Genomic DNA, 21499 nt, shown 5'->3' with positions numbered 1-21499 from the left:
GATTATTTTGTTGTTTTCTTCTTTACATTTAACTACTATATTCCTCTAGAATTAACTCTGTGAGAAAGGCATAACTTTTAAAATTTCATATAATAATTTGTCTCATTTATGGCTAATTTAGACTTCATGAAAGCTTAATTTTATTTATTTACTTATTTGTTGGGGGGAGATAATTAGGTTTGTTTACTTATTTATTTACTTTTTAATGGAGGGACTGGAGATCGAATCCAGGACCTCGTGCATGCAAGGCATGCACACTACCACTGAGCTACGCCCTCCCTGAAAGCTTTAATTTTAAATTTATTCATCTGTACTTATCCAAAGACTTACAAATAGAAGGTCCTAAAATTTTACAAACATCTTTAAGCTAATTCAGTAAGCACATGTACACAAATTACTTTTAAACAATTCTCTAAAATCTTCCTTTAAAAGATAACTGAGAATCCAAACACAAGCACTCCTAAAAGAATAAAATATGAATGATACAATTGACATAAGGGATATAAAGGGATATTTTACAGTTTACTGAGATATAATCTATGATTAAAATTATGCGCATGGAAATATATACATATGAAAATCATATTACTTCTTTCTATAATATTAATATAAAAATTATATAAAGTTTTGCAACAAAATCAAAAGATAATCAAAAGTTAGTTTTGTCATACACACACATACATATGCATATACATATATGGGGAAAGAGACAGAGAAAATTAATTAATTAGCTAATTAAAAGCTTTAAAAACTAGTTTTCACAGGAATGGAAATTTTACCTAATATATATATAAAATACACAGTAAGATATTATCATAAGGTTTAATCAAGGATTAGTAAACTATAGCCCGCAGGGTACAAATCCAGCCTAGTTTCTGTTTTTGTAAATAAAGCTTTATTAGAACACTGTCAACCCACTTAAATGAATTGTTTATCGTCGCTTTTGCAATACAGTGGCAGAATTAAGTAGCTGTGACAGAGACAGTATGATCCACAAAGCCTGATATGTACTAAAGTGGTGCTTTACAGAAAATCCTTGCTGATCTCTGCCCTAAATTATAAATAAAGTCTAAAAGGCAACAGCTTCTTCACATTAACACACATTATGCACCACCTGGTTAGCTGGAGAACGCACCAGTGCTACAAATACTGGTTCATTAAATTTCCTCATTCAGATTCTCACGTAAGGTCATTTTATGTTTCTTTCTTAAGAAGGGCTTCATTTCACAGGAAATAACTGGGATTTGGTTTTACTTATTAAGCAGGTGAAGAGCTGCTTCTGCACATTGATCATATTGGTAGGTGGGCAAAATATTGGTCAGATGAATCTTTGTAAAAAGGCTACCCAGCTATTGATGTGAAGCTCTTTTGGTGACCCTGAAAGAACGGAAGCCAAGGGAGGGCATCAGGCAGAGCCCAAAGAATTGACAATATTAACCAGGCACCAACCGGCACGGCAGACGGGGAGACTGGCAGGAGTCAAGGACAGCAGCCGAAGTGGTCCAGATGAAAGGTGATATGAGGGGGGAACCAGCTTATGGTCAGAGTACCAGAAAAGGAGGATCAGCAGAAAGACAAACATGAGGAAGAAAAGATCATCACAATTGGCAAAAGGAGCCTTAAAAAGTAACCCTGGAAAAAATGGGAATTGGGAGTAGGGTCTGAGGTTACTAGTTACATGTATGTCCATTTTGAAGTTCTTGTGAGCCAAGCAGTGTTTCATCCAAATACAACAAAATCTCCCTAATGCCCACCTACTTTAAAATCTCCTCTTGGTCTGTAAGTCCCCTCAAAAATTCTTTATAACAAATTCTTATTCCTTTTCATTCTTTCTGACTTTTGAGGTTACTACCTATATGTCACTGGACATCTAAGCTGTGTTGGGAATGGAATGAAGAGAGTAGGCATAAATACAGGTACCAGTAAATGAATGAATGAGTATATAACATCTACACACAGAGAAACACACAGAGTGGCAGAGACTAAAGAACAGAGAGAGACAAAGAGATGGAGAGTCAGAGAGAGCAGGAGAGACAGCAGGAAAGAGTGAAAGTGAAAGGAAGTGAGAGAGAACAGGAACAAAACAGAGAAACGGACAGAGTGAAACAGATGCACATAAACAGAGTGACATACGCAGCAGCTGAGAAGGACCCCCATGTGAGAGAAACACGGAGTTACTCAGAGATGCCGAAACTCACACACACTTAACGTAAGGATGCAAAGTGAGACCCGTTCACAGAGACAGAGATCCACATCACACACTGAGAGTGAGATACAGAGACAAAGATGCAGGCACAGAGATTCTCTCTACCCACTCCCCGCAGACACACACACACACACACACACACACACACACACAGAAAGAAAGGCAGAAAGAAAGAAAGAAGGAAAGGAAGGAAGGGAGGGAGGGATAAACTAAACACAGATACACATGGAGACACATGAACATGGACACCCAGCTGCAGAGACAATGGCACTGAGATACACAGAAAGAGACACATGCAAATAAGCAGAACCAAAACCAAGGCAGAGAGAGACTGAGAAATCCAGAGTGCGGGACGGGAACCAAAAACACATTTTCAGTCAAATCAGGAGAAGCAACGGAGTGAATATGCTCTCGCCCCTATGTCCACATTGCAGTATTATCTCATTTTAATCAGGAAGGAAGGTGGGGGGGGGGAGAAAATCAGCTTGCAAACCCTCAGAAGTTCCTGCTGTATTTCGCCAAGCACGCTTTCAGTAACGCGAAGCAATCAAAACCTGCGTGTCCACCTGCACACACACACAGAGTAAGCCATTTCACAGTACACAGAAAGGACTTGTTTCATCCTCAGCCTTTCAAAATCCTGTTTGAAATTTAAGAGCGAATGTGCTGAATGAGTCAGAGCTTTTACTGTGGAGATCCTAGGGTCACGGATCTCAGGAGACCGACTTCCCTCTGGCTTTCTGCGCCACGTATCAAAATGATGCGCTTATACCAGTGAAGGAGCCACGTGAATTTATTTGCACCAAAGCTCTCGTTCCTTCAGAACGTCCTTTGGGAGCTGCTTCCCAACAGTGTCTGTTGAGTTGCTATATTCAAGGCAGTGAACTATAGTTACCTCCTACCCAGGCACAGATTTATTTGTTCATTTGCTGAAACAGGCAGGTCTCTAACAATGCTCCTTACAAACAAAGCCTCTTTCTTCCAGAACATGTGCTTAATCCTACTCAGAGAATCTATAACATACCCGGGCTGAATAGCCTCTTTAATGCCTGTGAAAAGTGAAACTCTGGAAGCTCTGCTTCAGTACAGGTAATTCTGTATCAACCTTGATTTCTCAGGAAACAGACTGGCTGCTGATAGATGGAGAGACAAAAAAGAAACATCAATTCAAAGTGAAAACAAAGAGGCAAATCATTTCTGCCTTCAGGGCTGGATAACTCGCTGCTTAATGCACCAAAATATGGTCTAATTCCTGGAGGATCATCCAAACTATATAATAACACAAGCTAGGGATTATGATTCTTCCATCCTGACTCTATTTAGCCATAGACCTCTTCTTCCGAAAATCCACTGATAATTACACATGCACGTGTATCACACCCACACACCCCCTGTGATAAGAAGAAACACTACACATCCCAACAGTTTGCCTCCTTCACAGACACTTCAATATAATACACTGGAAAAATACAGGGAGCCAGCCCAGCGGGTATCACAGAAGAGAGACAAAGTAACCTGAACTGCAAACAGGATACCAGAGAATTGTGAGACAGGAAAAGAGGCACAAAATTGCAGAGTTGTATACCGAAGCAGGAAAGGAATGATGGGGGAGAGGGCGGGGGACTCTTGAGAAAGGACCTGAGAGGACTTAAAAGGAGAGGCCTGTGAGGCTAGGACAGTGCGGACTCCGCTACGCCTAGAAGTCTTCATCGAGTTGCCTTTCCAGTCTGGGTCGGGGCAGGCCACGGTTTCAGATGTGACGGTCACCAGTTCAGCAAACCATTTTAAGTCATAAATAGCAGCTAGGAGAGACCTCTGTGATCTCAAATGTTACTGCAGAAAGCAACCACATCGTGAGCTTATTTCAAACTCATTTCTTGGTTGTAACAGTAATGTAAACAGGATTACCATTTTCAGACCACTTACTTTGCAAGGGTGATCTCTACCCTGGCAGCTCTGGGCAGAGCCGGAAGTGGGAGGAGAGTGATGCTTCAGATCAGAGACACTGTGCCTTGCAGAGAAAGACCAGCTCCAAGTGTCTGCAAAACTTGGCTTTAACCCAAATGACTCTGTTAATCAACCTAAAAAAAATGCTGTGCAGACATAAAAGGGTGTTGATCTTCTCTGAAAACCCAGGAAAAGGGTCACCTGGGCCACAACTAGCACGAGTCACTCATTAATCTTCTGGAAAGTGCAGCAGACCATTAGCAAGAGACTTTCTGCTTGAGCTGGGGGCAGCAATGGCCTGACACCCTCCAAGTCACGAGGCCAACTTCGATTCATCCAGACTCTTTCATGGGACTCTGTCCTCTCCAGGAACTCTGACTTTCTGATTGAAACTGAGCTTCCCTTGCAGGTCTGGGACTAGGGGAAGACAGTGCTGGTCATGAACATGTAAGTACCCCAGCAACCGGTCTCATTACATCTGTTGTCTTATTTTTTTAAAAATAATTCAACAAATTTTTATTGAGCATCTCTGTGTTAGGCAGCATTCTTAGTACTGAGGATATAACTTTAGATAAAAAGATAAACTCTCTGCTTTCCTGGAACTATATAATCATCAGGAGTGAGGGAGATTGAAAGAGAATAAAGAAAAAAATTATCTATAAAATATGGAATGGAGTAATAAGTCCTAAGAAGGAAACAAAGCAGTGAAAGGAGACTAGGAGACAAACACTGTCATGAGTCTAACTCCATTCTCGATGTTTGACAGCTGACAGCTTTCAAGCCCCACCCCCGACTCCCCTTTCTTTCTCTGCCCTGTATCTGGGTAAGCTACTGAGAAGGCCCAGTGCTCCTTCCTCTGGCACCAACAGGAAATTCAAAGCACACTAGCAGCTCCGTGTGCACAAGACCCCTCACTTCAGTGCCACCCCCTTACCACAATAAAAGCTGAACCAGTCTCTTTCCCTGCTCTCGTAAGCCATTTTTGGACCTGCCTGGGACCCTGCCCTGTTCTCCCCAGAAAGCCTCATTATGTGAGTAAATAACTTGTTCAGATTCTCCTGATGCACGTGTGGCATCATCAGTCTCAACATCTGAGCTGAGACAGGAAGGGGGCAGGGCACAGCCATCCAAGGAATGCCACAGCAGTTAACACCAGAATGGTGAAAGATTCAACCCCCAGTAGGCCTTGAGGCTCAGGATGATGAGAGATTTAACTTCTAGCAGATCTTGAGCTTCATTATACGCCCACTGTAATATACTAACATGGTGAATAACACGCCCACAGGCGCCATGGCAATCCCAACACTAGCCACAAAAGGTCAAAGAGTGGGAAATGGCCAACTTCCTGGGAATCCCAGCCCTTTCCCCAGGCTACTTAGACTGGTCCTTCCACTTATTAGCATATGAAGCCACCGAGCCCATAAAACCCAGCAACGTGGCGCCTCGAGGGCGCCCCTCTCTCTCCCTCTTCGGAGACGTCCAGCACTCTGTCTATGGAGTGTGTACCTACTTTTAATCTGAGCACCCAACCCCCACACCTCGTGGCCTTTCTCTTGCCTTTCAATGTAGCTCTCTGAATAAATCTACCTTCACTCAACTGTGGCTCACTCTTGAATTCTTTCCTGCGCCAAGCGAAGGACCCACACTTAGCGGGGCATGTCCCAGGGGCTCAACCAAGACCTGGGACACAGCCTTCTCATGCCCCACATCCTAACATACCACACTTATAGTAACAACAGTATATAACCCAACAGGAAACAGGCCTAATATTTTCAGAGTTTCTGATTTTATATTTTTATTTCTAATTTCTGTGGTGCCAAGTTTATCATAAAATTGTTAATATGTTAATATTATTACAGTTTTATTTTAAAGTCATCATGATCTAAATTGACTTTTGCAATCAATGTCATGTGAGATTTATTAGCCAATTATGAGATTTATTAGCCAATTATTTTTTAACACCACAAAAATTACTCCAATTTTACAATGAAATTTGTGGAAAACATTACCACGTTCCATTTGAAAATAAAATACTTTCATTTGTAGTGGGCTCCCCAGTTTACAGTTTTTCACACATATCTCATAACTGGATGGTGAGAATCAAGGGTCAAATTAGAAGAAGTACAGATTGTTACCTCTTTTTATATAAAGACCAGAACTATAGCTCAAAGATAAGGGACCAGCAGAAATTCACACAGCAAGAGCTTGAAATCGAGCCTGCGTCTTTTGATTCCACAGCCAATACACTACCTGAGGACTTTTCACATAAAGCTACATGTGGTGGGAAATTTGACAAACAAGGGATGTGCGTATTCTAAATGGGAATGGCAGCGTGAAAAGTATAAGCAGATAGACAGAAAAAGATGTGTATATTTTACATGTACCACTCCCCATGAAATTTGAATCATTAAGCATTAAAATTTTATCACTTATTAAAAGCCTTTAATATACACACAGTTCTAAAACTTTCCAGACATTAATTCCCTCCTAATTCTACTAACATTTAGGTTGTTAATAACTATTTCTTATCTTAGTCCCTCATTTTTTCTATATTTGTAGTTTCTAAGCAAAAACAAAGGTTCTGCTTCGTTGTCAACTTTTCTAAATGCTTTCATATCTAATATCAGTATAGTAAACACACCTTGATTTATTTAAGAAAATAAAGGTTCTAAAAGACAGCTGATTTTCTCAACCGTGTAATAATATGTTTCAAATATTTAGAGAAAAGAAAGAATAAAAAAAGTATAAATATCTTAAACAACTAGGTCTTAGACACAAAATGAATTGTTCTGAGTGCTGCAGAGAAGACAATGGTGATGGAACTAAATCAGAACATCAAAATAACAATTAAAACTCACATTAATTTAAAAACATGATTCCTTAGAGGTCTCTAAGTATGATGAGAAAAGTTTCCAAAGCTTAATGCTTTGAGAAACTGTATCTTTCACAAGATGTGGAATGGAGAAAACATAATGACAAAACACTTGAAATTACATAGAAACTAAGAAAACAAAAACATGTTCAATAGAACCTTTTTAATATACCCACTTTCAACAGGAAAAAAATAAATAAATAGTAATGTACTGAATTTGGGACAAGTAATGCCAATGCCCTTAGCCTGTTTTCAGACCCATTTAAAACATAACTAGTAAAATAAATACATAAGCTTCGGAGATCTAGGGTAAGTCAGCATCATTCAGTCTCCCCTGCTGGAAATTTTATTCTCTGGAACCACTGCATTGTTCTTCCCAACCACTCAGTCTAACTGGCAATGCCCCACTCCCACCACTCACAGGTCTCCATCACTTCAACTGGTGTTTTTTGTTTTTGTTTTTTTTATTCAAAATACCTGTCATTATCTGTAATCACTTTTCTGCACATGTTTGCTGGTGTATTTCCTCTCTCCTCAAACCAGAGTGGAAGTTACACGAGAAAAGGGGTTTTGTTTGTCTTGTGTGCCCCTGTATACCCACACCTACAATTTTACTTATATGAATGAACGACCGTCGCATATGATCCTATTCCCAGATAAATCCCTAGGTATGGTAGTTATTTAAATCAGATTAAATCCTGCAGCAGGATCCCCTAGAGGATCACTGATGTCTAGAGTTTAACCACATTCCTCACTGACTCATATTAAGTGCAGAATTAATATTAAGAAAATAGAGAACTAGACCCAATGAGAAAACGTATGATGGTCTTCAGTCAGGTAGAATATCTGGACGATTAGAGAGTGGGGGAAGAGCTGCTTTCCTAGCCGCAGAGGAAAAGGATAATTACCCCAACTCTATGAGCAATGGGAGCCAGTACCTTGGCTTTTTAAAAAAAAAAAAAAAGAACTGTGCTGCTGCCAGCAGTTTGAGGCACATCCAATGTTTATGCCAAGGGAATTTTTGTAACTGGAATTTTTAAAAAGAGAAAAAAGATGGGTTTGGGTGGGGGCTGGATAAGTGCTTCCAGCCACGGAAAGTCAACCCTAGGACGTTTTTATGCAACTACATATAAACACTCAATTCAGACTGTGCCTTCTGCCTGCAGGTAAGTCTCCTTTGGACTATGTTACTCACCCTGAGATTGCCAACAAATCTGAATACATTTAGAGAATATGTGGTTTTGCTTTCTTTAAAAGATTTATATGAAATAAATGTCAATAGGGCTTTAAGCCATGTCTTATGAGACATGCAATTCTAGTTTTTTGGAGGTGTGGACCATGTCACTTGTTGGCTCTGTGACCCTACGTGAACCCACTGCTATGCCGGCTGCACAGATGCTGCCACTTCCTCTGAGGGGAAGATCACTGACAGGGATGAATACTGGACAGCAAAAAAGCAAGGTCCCCTCGAAGGAGTAAGATGTCATCACAAAATAACATTCTCTTCTTCCCCGTCTTTAATGCCAAGGACCTGCTGGTACTTCTTCTGTGAGAAATCAAGAGGGGGTTAGGTAACAGTGCATCTCGGCTCAAAAGAAACATTACATTTTCTTTTGGGCAAAACTATATTTATTTCCCTTTCTCCTCCTCAACTTGTCTTCAGGTAAATGCTTAGAGATTATTTCATGAATAGTAGTCTTTCTTCAAAGAACTTTAGTTAAGAATTAAAATACTTAATCAACTAAAAGCAATCAGGAACTCGACTTTCAATTCTCAGTTCTCTCAAATCCTCTGCAACTAGTGTGTTGTCCAAATGTGAGTGCATTACAAATTCGGAGAGGTGAAAAGAATACTTCATTTCATTAAAAAAAAAAAAAAAGGAAAACACACCTTGAACAAAAATTTGTAGCAAATATGACAAACTATTAATCCCTTTATGATATGAAATGATAGCTCAAATGAATAAGAATACATTATGTGTCAAAGAGAAAAATGAGTAAAAAATCAGAAGAAATACTTTAAAAGGGAAATACACTAGAAAACGATCCCACTTTGCCAGTCATCTTAATAAAGAAATTAAAAATATGTTTGTTTCTACTCTACAGAATTATAGATAAACTAAATAATGTTTCCCATTTAAAAAAAAAAAAGACTTTTTTGTTCAAACAGAGTATTACTGAGAAGGCCAAACAAGTTGGGTTTCATGTACCAGATTTGAAAGGGTGGACTATTCTCCCTGTTCTCCATCCTTCATGGACTTTTGAAGAAACTTAAAGGAGTGTCCAGTTCTCTATGAGGCACATTGGAAGTCCACTATTTTAACACCACTCAGTACCAATAAGCTACGGTGCAATGGGCACCCCCCCCCCACATGGTCAGCGAGGTTCTAAATCACATCAGCCACTTCGAACAGCAAGCTGGAAACACGCCATACAAATCAGCAAAACAGCTATATCCTTTGATTACCTTCACTTCTGAGAACGTAGACTGGCTATCTTGCCTGAAGATACTAATTACAGCATCCTTTAAGATGGTAAAACTTTAGAAAAAAAAATTAATGCATGCATCCAACTATTCAATCAGTATTGACAGAGCAAATGACCTTGCAAAAACCAATGTTGCTATTAAAGAGAGGAGATAGGAAGGCTGGGGGCCTGGTTTAAACGGCCATGAAGTTCATGAGGTAGTGTTTACTATGTCCTTTACTGGAAGAGGCTTTCATTTTACTGGAGGGCATTAAATCCTTAAATTAACCTAGCTGAGATATCACATTACCAAAGAATACAATGAAAACTAGAAGAGAAAATATGTCAGTTCGTGGCATTACAATGATTCTACTGGGAATCTTTAGGTAAGACTGCAAACCTGATATTGGCAGTCTCCTGGAAGAGAATAAAGGCCAAAAGATCTAAAACATGTCTCTGGGACTTCCTGTCTTAGCTATAGATTGAAGGACTCTATGGCTGTTTGAAGCATGCCTGGCTCAAAAAAGAGTAAGGGTGGTTCCTGCCACAAGGAGGTGGGTCAGGAGCCAAATGGGAGGTCTCTCCATGGTAAACTCCAAGCTTAAATTTACAAGCATTGGGTAAATAAGATCACCCAATTTCATGCTCTTCTCTGTGTTATCGCTCCTGTGTAACTCCACGTCTTTAGTAAAGTCTTATTTAAATGCCTCCAGCCTAGTCACAGCTGTGCTGTGGGTAATGTTCACATCTGAGCCGCCAGAGAAGATAATCCAGCCCACCGTCCACGCCTTAAGCGGATGTGATGATCGCTCAGGTGATGACTGAGAGACGCCTAGCCTGGGAAAGTGTCTCTCAAAGGCCAGGGCAGGTTATCAGTCTCCGCTGCCCCGCCCCACAGAGGCAGGCACCCTCTACCACCACCCCTCAAGGGGCTGGTGTTGATTTGATTACAGAAGGAGGCCCTTCTTTGTAACCTCGAGAATGTTTTAAAATCAGACAGTTAAAAAATAAGCACCTAGAAACACAAATGAGACAAGGACAAGAAAAATTACTTGTGAGGACAAAAAAGCAAACTAACAAAGACAAACGTAAGGCTGAGGCAACTCTCTCCGCCTGTCTGTTTGCAGAAGAGGGTGATTTATCAGAAGAATGTGGAAATGGTGGCTCTCGGTGGAGAGGCAAGTGCAAATCAAAGCTAAATTTCTTTTCAAATTTACAGCAGAATCAAACAAAAAAGATATTCTAAAGTCATCACTGATTCAAAAGAGAAAAACAGAAAAACAAGTATAATCAATGTCATAAGTTTCTGTGTGTTCTTTTGAAAGAACAGTATTTTTCAAGATGATCTAATTCATCCTTGGAATTACTGCTTTCTGTAAACAGAAAATAATTTCTTAATCAGATGGATGCTGTGTTTACAGAAATTGTGATCAGTCTAAACCTGAAGTGGACTGGATTGCAGTTCTGTTTTATCCTGTCACAATATAAAGCACTTTAGCACATTCCTAGATAGCTCTCCTTTTATTTTCTTGGACTTATTTTATATTCATTGTATCTTGGGGTATTGCATATATCTTTGTGAGTCAGCTAAACTATGTCCTGGAAGAAGACGGAGTATAAACAAAATTACTTATTCTCTTGATAACTTTTTCTTTCTGAAATGACTTTCTTCCCGATAACGATTGCTCTTACCTTAGGTTGTTTGCAAAGGTAGCGACAAAGTTCTCCAATGTACTGAAACACAGTCACATTATACTTTTTGCAGTCGTTCCAAAACTGGCTGGCTGAGAATTTCTTCTTTAACACACAAGTAGCACCTACAAGAAAAGGCATAAAAAGGCACTGGGGGAAAAAACTTCAAGGGCAGAATTAACATAAAACACAAATAATGTTGCTCTGGCTAGAGCACTTTTGCTCACTTTCAAGGCTTTTATAATCCATCAGGGGCCATTTATATTAAGCTCATTTGAAAGCATTAATCTTACAGTCCAATAAATCTTTTAAAAATATTCATGTTTTAATTCCACATTTTGACTGCAGATATCTATTTTTTTGCAGTTCATGGGATGAAAGAAGCAGTCAAAATAATTAGGAGAGGTGCAAGTATTAGAGCATGAATACAGATAAGGCTCATCCTTCTTCACAGAGACCAAGAATATTCACTTACTTTTGACCTTGAATATATACACAGTATTTATTTTCAAAACCTTAAAGCAGCCTCAATATATATTGAGGCTGAGAGTTAGTATGGTAGAATTAGTAAGATGGCACCAACAAAAAGGTTCATTGATGACGCAGAACCTGATTTTAACAAACTAATTTTAATAACAATGTAAGCCACATGAATATGTTCCAAGGAAAATGACAATGTCGTGACCTCATCTTTATTTATTGTGGACATTGATCATATCCTAAGTACACTATTCTATAAAAGTACTTCATAGTATTTTAGACATATATAAATAATGGTGAATGATACCTATTTACATATTATTTCTGGGCTAGCTAGTGAAAAACACATAATCCCAGCATATTTATGAATGGAATCTACTGTGTCACCAGCTCTACCAACTGACTTACTGGGTGTCTAGGGTACAGTTTGCAGAGATAGCCTCAACGATTCCTTCTATGTACTTACCTTTGCAATGTGAATCTGCCACTCCTACCTTCAAGAGGTGGGGTCTATCTCCTCACTCCTCAAATCTTGAATCTGGACTGGCTTATGACTTGCTTAGATCACCAAAATGCAGATGAAATGGTCTCTATGACTTCTGAGGCATTAAGAGCTAGGCAGCTTCCACGTCCACCCTCTTGGAAGGCTCCCACCACTGTTTAAGGAGGTGACAGTTGACCACCGAAGGGTGAGCAACCACGTGGAGAGGGAAGCCCTGTCAACAGTCAGCTCCAATCACACAGCCAAATTCCCAGGTCACTGCTCTTTCCACTTCGGGACTATACTGGAGTATGTCATGCAATTGTGTCCTTTTAATAAATATTATTTTATAATTATATGGAAGGCACACAATCACTCAGAACTCTACTAACAGTTTCAAACTTTAATGAACACAAGTTCTAATTATTGGGCATTTTGAAAACTTACGTAATAGAAAATAAAAGCTTACCTAACTCAACACATCCACCAATCCCCAGGAGAGATCCGGCACTATGATACAATGGAAGAGTTATATAAACGATGTCATCAGAAGTACAACCGAAAGCCCACAGTCCAGCAGAACCCATCACAGACTGCAGCTGACAGATCACAGCTGCTTTTGGTAGACCTGGATAAAAAGAAAGAAGAAAAAATGGAATCGAAAGCAAGTGCATGCTGCTATCACCTACAGCAGCAACTGAGACAAAAAGCATCACAGTATTCTACGTGCTTCGTAAAAGGCGGCATGCACATGTCAGCTATGGCTGTAATTAACCTCTAGAATCTCACATTTACAAAGAAGGATCAAAACCATAAAATCACATAGAGTTTTAGATACTATAAGCTTCAAAGAGCCGTATCTGCTATAAAAAATGCCAAAAACCCTAACTAAAATTCATTTACTATTTTTTTCCAAAAGAAGTCTCTCTGGCTTTTCCTGATAGCTTGGCATCTCAGAACCTGGAAGAGTTCACTGCCTTCCACAGGCGTAGAGAAGCTCTCCAAAATTTCTCATCAAAGCCATGGATAAAGATTTTGAGTGAGACTAGCATCCCTGATTCTCAGAGCAGCATGGCTGCTCTGCCTTGGCTTAAACAACCTTTCCCAGTGATTCTGTCGGACCTAACCAAGTTCAAAGATTTTGAGTGAGACTAGCATCCCAGCACCTTTCTCTTCCTCATTCAGAGAATCAAGTATTTATGCTTTTTTGGCTTCCAAGAGGTTCCCCTCTATTGCTCTTCAGTCACCATATTCTCCACTTTCCACACTGTTCCTGATCTCATGGCCACTCAGTGTTAAAAATAGTAACTTTTCAAATACAGGCGTGTCCACAAAAAGGAGGACACTTTATCTAGTTATTTCCCACCCTTATGCTTAGGCCATTCCTGCAAAGCACTTTAGTAACCTAATCAGCCATACTTTCCTTCCTAATTTGGTTAGCTTTACGTGAATAATGATCCCATTAATTTATTATAAACCATTCAAGGTACTCAGTTAGACTTTTTTGATGAAGGAGACAGCACATATGAGACTTTCCAACAAATGAAAGTGATCAAAGGTTCAGGGAGTTTAAAGGTTCCGAAGGAAAGAACCAGCAGAATGAATGAAGCTTGTTAAAACTGCATTTTAGAGTCCCTTCCTAAAAGAGTTAGGAAGCACGTTAACATATTAAAGACTCGGAGAAGCCCAGCAGTACAGAAACGTGACTATTTGTTTTAAAGGGGCTTCTCAAACTTCTGTGGTTGGTCATGAAGGCCCTCTTCAATTTTTATTTCACTTCCTTGAGGATGGGAAGGGATACACCGTGGAACACGCTTTGAGAAACGCTATCTTATGCGGTCTCTAAAGTCCTTTGCCCTTCCTTCTAGGAATCCCCGGCATCAAAGCTCCTCCCCCATCCCAGCTGTGAGGAGACCACCTGGATGAAATCCAAGCCTGAAGGTGGGAGTGGGGCTGAGCCTAGTGAACTGAGGATCAGGAGAAAGACAGAGGGAGAAACGGTATCAGGAGAAAACCAATTTAGAGGCCAGATAAATAATTTGGGGGAATTCTGGGATAATTTTGGAAAAAGGAAAGACTCTATAAAGCCAAGGAGAAGGACAGACAAGAGGAACTAGAGATTTAAATGGTGATAGCAGCTGGCCCCAGGCACGGCGTGGCAGGCAGTTACCTGTTTTTCCTCCTCCCACGGCTTACAGGAGTAGATGAGTGCATGGCTGCTCTGCCTTGGCTTAAACAACCTTTCCCAGTGATTCTGTCGGACCTAACCAAGTTCACCGAGCAACAGCAGGACTAGAAGTTGGCAGACTGAACACACACAGAGACCCACAAGGGAAAAAGAGTGGAACTGGAGGTGGTAGCAACAAAATTTTAGAAAGGCAGACAGATGACTGTGGTGACTGACAGCAGACCCAGGAAGATGAGGCCTGGGGTGAAGCCTTGAAGAAAAGCTGATTTTCCTCCACTGGACCCCAGGGAGGCTCAAGACTTTGATTACCAGGTACCTCAGGGAGTATAATATAAATCTGGAGCTAGAAACAGGGAACTAAATGGGAGTTCTGCTTAAGAAGCAATTACATCAGGGTCATAGATAAGGGACTCCGTGTAGCCCTTGTTCATCAAGAGATCACAGCATCTCTGATGTCAAAGACACAGGAATGGTACAAAAACTCATCGCAGTATGTTTCCTGCTCAGAGACACTCTAAGTTTGGTCCTGGGTCTAGGGCTATAATATTTTGGTGGCCCTGGGCAAACAGAACTTGGTGGTTGCAAAAATGATTAGGAAAGTTTCGCTATTATCCGAAGAGCTCCCTTAGAACATGTGTGAAAGGACCTATGAGTAGACTCTACTCCTATCATTTATCTTCTCAGAGTCTCACGTCTTTATTCCATGTCCTAACTTGCACCAACACCTTCTTCATTATCGACATCATAGAATTTTCCTGTGTAAGAATCAAGTGATTCTTATGATAGTAGGTGAAATACTAATATAAATTTTCATGTTTATTATAATTACAATTACTTAATTCAGCTCTCACTTTTGAGCTGCAAGATATCAGCTTGTATTAGAGAGAGAGAAAGGGAGAGATGCTTTTTATTTTAAAAAATCAATTAAATTTTAACAAGGCTCAATGTGAGATAGGCCAGGACCTGGGAGGTGAGACCCTCTACTGGAGTGCTTGCACCTGGACATACATCTCCTCAAGCAACAGAATATAAAGAAACTATAGGGGACTAAAAAAATAACTGCATGCATGCACAGTTGGAACAATTATAAACAATAAGATACACAAAGGCCACAAATCAACTGCCATTTCTGAGGTGCCAGGAACTGGGTACTGCACATGATCCCTGCACACAGCACCACCAAGGTGGTGTGACCACCGAAGCCACCCCTCCCACCTGGCAGACCTACTGATCCCTTTCGCCCCTACCTTACCCTCACCAAGGAACCAGCCTGCCCTTCCTGGGGAGCCAAGGGCACCTGTTTCTTGTTTTCACTCCCTCCTGCAAGTCCCAATAAAGCCCCGCCTGACTTCCTGGGCTAGCCTCTTAATAATTTCTATTGATTAGCATTTAATCAATTTCTATTGATTAAAGAGTCCAAGGACCGTAGTCGGTAGCAAATGTGATTCTGTTACATTCTTTGATGGCTTTGTATTTCTAAAGCATGACATCTACTGTATGCCCAATTCTGTATGTTGCTCTGCTCTGCTCTCTACAAGACCCCGTGTTGCTCAGAACTTTAAGCTAAAAGGAGATATTTGTATAACTTTCCATGTATAAGGTCATTCACAAACCAAATTTGGAAGAATGTCAATTCTAAATGCTTTTGATATTTTAAAATGCAAAAAATAAAACAAAATTACAGCCCCAGATTGCTTCCTTCACACTAATAAAAGATTTGATATTCATTGTCTGCAAAAGATGAGCCTCTAGAAACACCAGGAAGAAGAGAAGTTGAACAAATAGGGAATAAGAGAAAGTCTGCATCCTCCTCCAGCTCCCTTTAACACTTGACTTGTCTGAGAAGTCTACAGAGGCCAGAAGTGAAAATGGAAAGACACTGACAATCAGGAATCTCCCAACAAAACGTTCTGGACAATGAAACCAACTGGCCCACAATCCCACTCATTTACACAGAGCTTCTAGTTAGGATCTGGTTTGTTTGCACATGTGTGTGTGTTTTCGTGTCTGCACTTTAAATAGGAACAGCCAAAGGTCACCAGATATTTGAGGAAGTCCTATAGGACAAAGAACAGAGACCAACATAAAACAAAAGATAAAAGGATGTTAGAGAAAATAGAGACAAGATCGAGAGGAGAAACTTTCAAAAACTATTATCATTAATATTCTGAGAGATATGAGACAATGAAGCATCAATAATACAAAAATAACATGCTATAAAATGAGGAATATTCAGACAACACAAGGGCTAAAAGGTAAATCTCTCAAAAAGTAAATCAAGAGAAGAAAATAAGACAGAAAAGATGATTAAATTAATAACTCCGTCCAAGAGGGCCAATCTTTAAAAAGTCAGAGTTCCAAAGATGAAAGAACGGACAAACAAATAAACATGATGGAAGAAGGGAATGGCCAGAAAGAACAGAAATAAAGAAGAAAAGAGAAGGGTACGTAGACATTTAAAAATTTTTTTCAAGTACCTAGAATTGCAAGACATGGGTTTCTAGACTGAAAAGACCTACAAGTGTCCCAGCGAAATGGATAAAACAGACCCGTTCCAGCACAAGTCGTCACGATGTTACAGACTGCTGAAGGCTCATAAACGATTCTAAAAGTCGAAAGAAAAGAAAGAAAAGAAAGAAAGAAAGAGAGGGAAAGAGAAAGAAAGAAAGAAAGAAAGAAAGAAAGAAAGAAAGAAAGAAAGAAAGAAAGAAAGAAAGAAAGAAAGAAAGAAAGAAAGAAAGAAAGAAAGAAAGACAGACAGACAGACAGACAACACCAGGTTGCATGTAAAGGAGAAGAAATCAGAAAGAAAAAGACTTCTCACTATATATACTAGAAGACAGAAGATAAAAAAGCAATACCTTCAAATCCCTGCATAAATTATCATTTCTAATCTACAATTCTACACAAACAAAGGGAAAGGGGGAAAAAGACATTTTCAGACACGTGAGGACTTAAAACTTAACCTGCTAAGTTCTCTTTATCAAACAGCTACTAAAGTCAGTGCAGTGATAAAATGAAAAGCAAACCAAGGAAATGAATTTAGAACTAGGAATCAGGGGAATCACAAAAACAGAAAAGAGTTGAAGGGGATTCTCAGGGTGAGGGTGAGGAGTGAACCCAGGACGATAAAAGAGCAACACGTCACAGCTGAAAATGTAGGGAGGACAGCCCTGGGAAAGAGGTGCCCAAGAACACGGGCTTGGCAAAATACAGACTCACTTTGCAATATCTAAAAGTGAGTTACTGTTTTGTAAAAGGGATGGGTATGAGCCAGTTACAGATGTACAGAAAACTAAGCAAGCCAGCAAATAAACAAAAACAAATCATTAATTCCAGGTTGGGGAGAGTTTTACCTGACAGGAAATAAATATAATTTTGTTATACTATAGAGCTCAGATAGCAATATTATTTACTAAGTTATGATACTGATATTAATCAAGACAAAATTTATGATAAAACAACATTAGGGTGATGCTGGGAGAGAAAGTGTCTGCACCAGAGAGAAATGAGTGGAGGGAGAGAGTGGTAATGAAAGAAGATAAAATCCTCATCTTCCATTGTAGCAAATCAGTACACACTTCTTAGCAGGTACCTATTAAGTATCCAGTAAAGTACTCATGCTGTTTGGATATATGGAGGTGATTATACAAAGATCTAAAAATACTGAATGTAATTGGTTTAGGGATGGAGAAATACAGGGTACTTTTCTCTAAAATTTCTAAAACTATCAGAATTTTTCATCTCTGTGCTGTATAACTTTAACACAAATAAATATCAAACAAAAAATAACAGTGCTTTTGCTTTCAGCCTGTTGTACAAATGTATCAAACACTCTGGTTTTAATCTTTGAGAACAAAACCTGTTAATAGTCCGCTCCCCTCCATTCTCTTTGGGGTGGGGAGGGGGCTGTGATGAAGATTGTTCTGAAGACCGGAGTTACTTTCTATTTTCACAAGAAAACACTGTAAAGGCAAACTGGTCAAGTACCTAATGTTGGAAGTTTTCATAGCATATAATTTCCAAAATTTTACTGTTCGAAGTCAGACTGAATTTATGCTGACAACTTGATACATACTAGCATTTTTCAGTTCATTTATCAAAGATGTTCTAAATAGAGTTTAAAAAAAAACACTCTCTGGTCTAAAAGAGATCATTGTTAGGCTTCAAATAGGAACAATGAAAGAAAAAGAAAAACAGAAAACATTACTTAAATCATAGTTTTTTTGCTTACAATACTACCTGTGCATTAAAATCAGTAACAATACTTTTAATATGTCTAACTCAAACTCCCAGTCATCGTCAAATTAATTACAAAATTCACCCTGCCATAAATACCATCCAACTTTTCCTAAGGATCAATTAAGTTTAACATTCCTTTTGAATTCTCTGGTAGTTTCTTTTTCTGCGTGTGTATGTGCGTGTGTGTGTGGTTGTGGCTGTTTACCTAAAAAAGGAAAGTTTAGTTACTTGATTCTATTGTATATGCTCCTCCAAACCTGCAACGCCTTCAAGATTTCTTGTTTCTCACAGGTTCCAGTCAACCTAAGGAAAACCAGGAGAGCCAGCTACAGATGCTTCAATTGCAGCAATCCTTGGGTCGTGTTTAGGATTTAACGTTTTATACAAGAATATAGAAAACTGTTTTAAAGTAAACTAATGGATTTTTTAATCCAGCAGGATAAGTAGAAACTATTTACACTAATCTTCATTTTATGCATCAGGCATCTAAGGGAAGCTAGCAAAGATCTTGCCAAAGAAGCTGGCCAAATTTCACACTCTGTGCAACTGGGCTGGGTCATCTTCAGACATTCCAGGGCCACTTGTACTACCAAACTGGAAGAAAATCTTTCCACATGAGACAGTGGCCAAGTGAATATGGTGACTTGCCAAGTTAACGTTAAAGCAATTACCTTTTCCATCCAAGTTTCAGAGCTCAAAGATCTAAGAACTGCAGGTCGTCTTGGATGCCTGCTTTCTCAGATGTTTGGTGACTATGAAACCGAGCCCCCTTAAAAGCAAGCTCTCTTGCCAAGCTTATGATCAATCTCTCTATCCAAAACTTTATTCTCCTTCTTGTCCCCTCTGACCTCAGTTCTGGGCTAACTGACCAGAGTCAGATGACTAAAATTGCTATTGCCGATAACATCGGTAATGCACTAAAATTGCTATTATAGGCATCACTGTTAATGTGCGAACTCAGGTTGTTTCTCCAGGGCAAGATGAGCTCACAGACCCCCAAGCCATGGGCCTCCTGGCCAAAGATTCATAAACCAGAGATATCCTGACTCCTAAAACTGTCACAGAAATGTTACAAGACAATGAGGAGTCACTCCAGCTTCTTTGTTCTTCCCCTTCAAGAAGCCCTTAACTCAAAGACCCAGTTGGAGTGGATCTGACACTCAGCGCCCCGCAATAAATCCCTACTTTGCTGCGAATTCCCACTGTCAGGGTTTGGTCAGGGTCCGGCGGGCACATGAGCTCTTTGCTCAGTAACAACTACACACAGCAGAGATTTGCCCAAAACTATTCCTTTGCAAATACACTGCATTCTTTTTAAGTTCCAAAAACAAATGGATCTTACCTGTTGTTCCAGAAGTAAAGATATAAAGATAAGTAGCCTTGAGGCTTGAGGCTACATAGTAATCGCGGGGCACCTGACTGTCAGATGCTGTGCTCAGTTTTTCTTTGAGTGAAATTACTCCTTGTGGCACAGAATCTTTCATTCCCCAAATGCTGACACCTTCTGGGAGGCTCGGAAGGATTTCTTCTATAGCTCCAAGCAAATCTGAAAAACAAAGGATTAGGAATAAGTAAATAAGACGTAAATCTCAAACCATCCACCTTGTGCGTTCTTTTGCATGTTGAAATAGGGATAAATTGTTAATACAACGCTCACTTTTCATGCTGATAAATAACATCACAGCCATATTATGATTCTGTTTCAACATGACCAACTGAAAGGGAAAGCTAGTTACTACGTGATTTAATCAATGCAAATAGCCCAGTTCAAACTGAAATTTGGAGATTCCATTACCCAGATTGGATTTTGTTTCCCAATCATTAAATATAATTCTTTTTTAAAATAAAATCCTATTTTTATACTTTGCTTTAAATTTAAACTTCAGGACACTGCACTAAACATTTTCTTTGAAATACAACTCAGTAGCTCATTATTCTAATCAGCCACGTGTCTGTCCCTGTTTGGTTCTACTAGAATGCAGTAATACAGGAAAATCCCCTGACTGTGCTGGAGTCACAAGATCATTATATTATGGCTTAGAGATCATTTCAGAGTGAAAAGTTAAATGAGCAGATTGAGAGATGCTCTTTTCTCTGGATTAGAATACTTAAAGGTAAAAGTCTTTGAAAGCAAAAGGGGAAAAAGAACCCCTTCCAGAAAAGGCAGGAGGATTCACAGCGCACAGTACAGTGTGACGATGGCAGGTGGGAGGGGGCGGATGAAGGCAGAAGTGGCGTCAGGAGCAGTGGGATCCAGGGCCTGGCCTGAACCAATGTCAAGCAGAAGGAAGGCAGAGGATTAGAAAAACTGCAAACACCGGTGTCTTCAGGCCTGAAGAGCTTAGGGGTTCTCACAAGATCAAACGTCTGGGCCGAAATTCAGCCTTGAGAAGGGAAAAGGGACACATCTCTCAGGAAGCATCTACTGTACAGATAACAAAAAAGCAACTGTGGAGACGAGGCTGTGTTGAGTTTCTCTGGGAGACTGACCTAGACCTTCTGAAATTGATCTTTAATGTAGGAGACAATGCCATCCGTCCAGGAGGAGAGCAGTGGTAGAGAAGGAGGGAGACGGGAGGTGGGCAGGAGTTCTTGAGGAGGAAATATTAAATGTTAAGATACCTGGCGTCCAATGGGATACAAAAAAGGAGAGCATCATCATTCTTGGAGGCTTTTGTATATTCTTTAAATTCTCTTTTTTTGGGGGGGGGTAATTAGGTTTATTTCATTATCTTTTTTAATGGAGGTACCGGGGATTGAACCAAGGACCTCGTGCACGCTAAGCATGCACTCTACCACTGAGCAATGCCCTCCCCCTATTCTTTAAATTCTTTTAAAATGTAACACTCCCTTCCTGAACATGTACCTTTAACAGTGAAGTTCTACTTTCACATTCCACACAAGTGCTCAAATTTTACTCTCATAT

At 39.8% G+C, this 21499-nt stretch overlaps 1 protein-coding gene across 1 annotated transcript in view; it reads right to left on the bottom strand.

The window, feature by feature from the left end:
• Nucleotides 1–21499, bottom strand: part of SLC27A6 (solute carrier family 27 member 6) — a 51327-nt gene that overhangs the window by 20401 nt on the left and 9427 nt on the right. Inside the window, exons 2-4 of the mRNA XM_074360605.1 lie at nt 19916–20119; nt 12613–12771; nt 11183–11307 (exon numbers count right to left, since the gene is read on the bottom strand). Coding sequence (XP_074216706.1) covers nt 11183–11307; nt 12613–12771; nt 19916–20119 — 488 coding nt within the window. The remainder of the gene's footprint in view (nt 1–11182; nt 11308–12612; nt 12772–19915; nt 20120–21499) is intronic.

Source organism: Camelus bactrianus, chromosome 3, assembly GCF_048773025.1.
Source record: "Camelus bactrianus isolate YW-2024 breed Bactrian camel chromosome 3, ASM4877302v1, whole genome shotgun sequence".
In the NCBI taxonomy this organism is placed as follows: domain Eukaryota; kingdom Metazoa; phylum Chordata; class Mammalia; order Artiodactyla; family Camelidae; genus Camelus; species Camelus bactrianus.
Note: the sequence above shows the minus strand (reverse complement) of the source record. Positions and strands in the feature narration are given on the sequence as shown.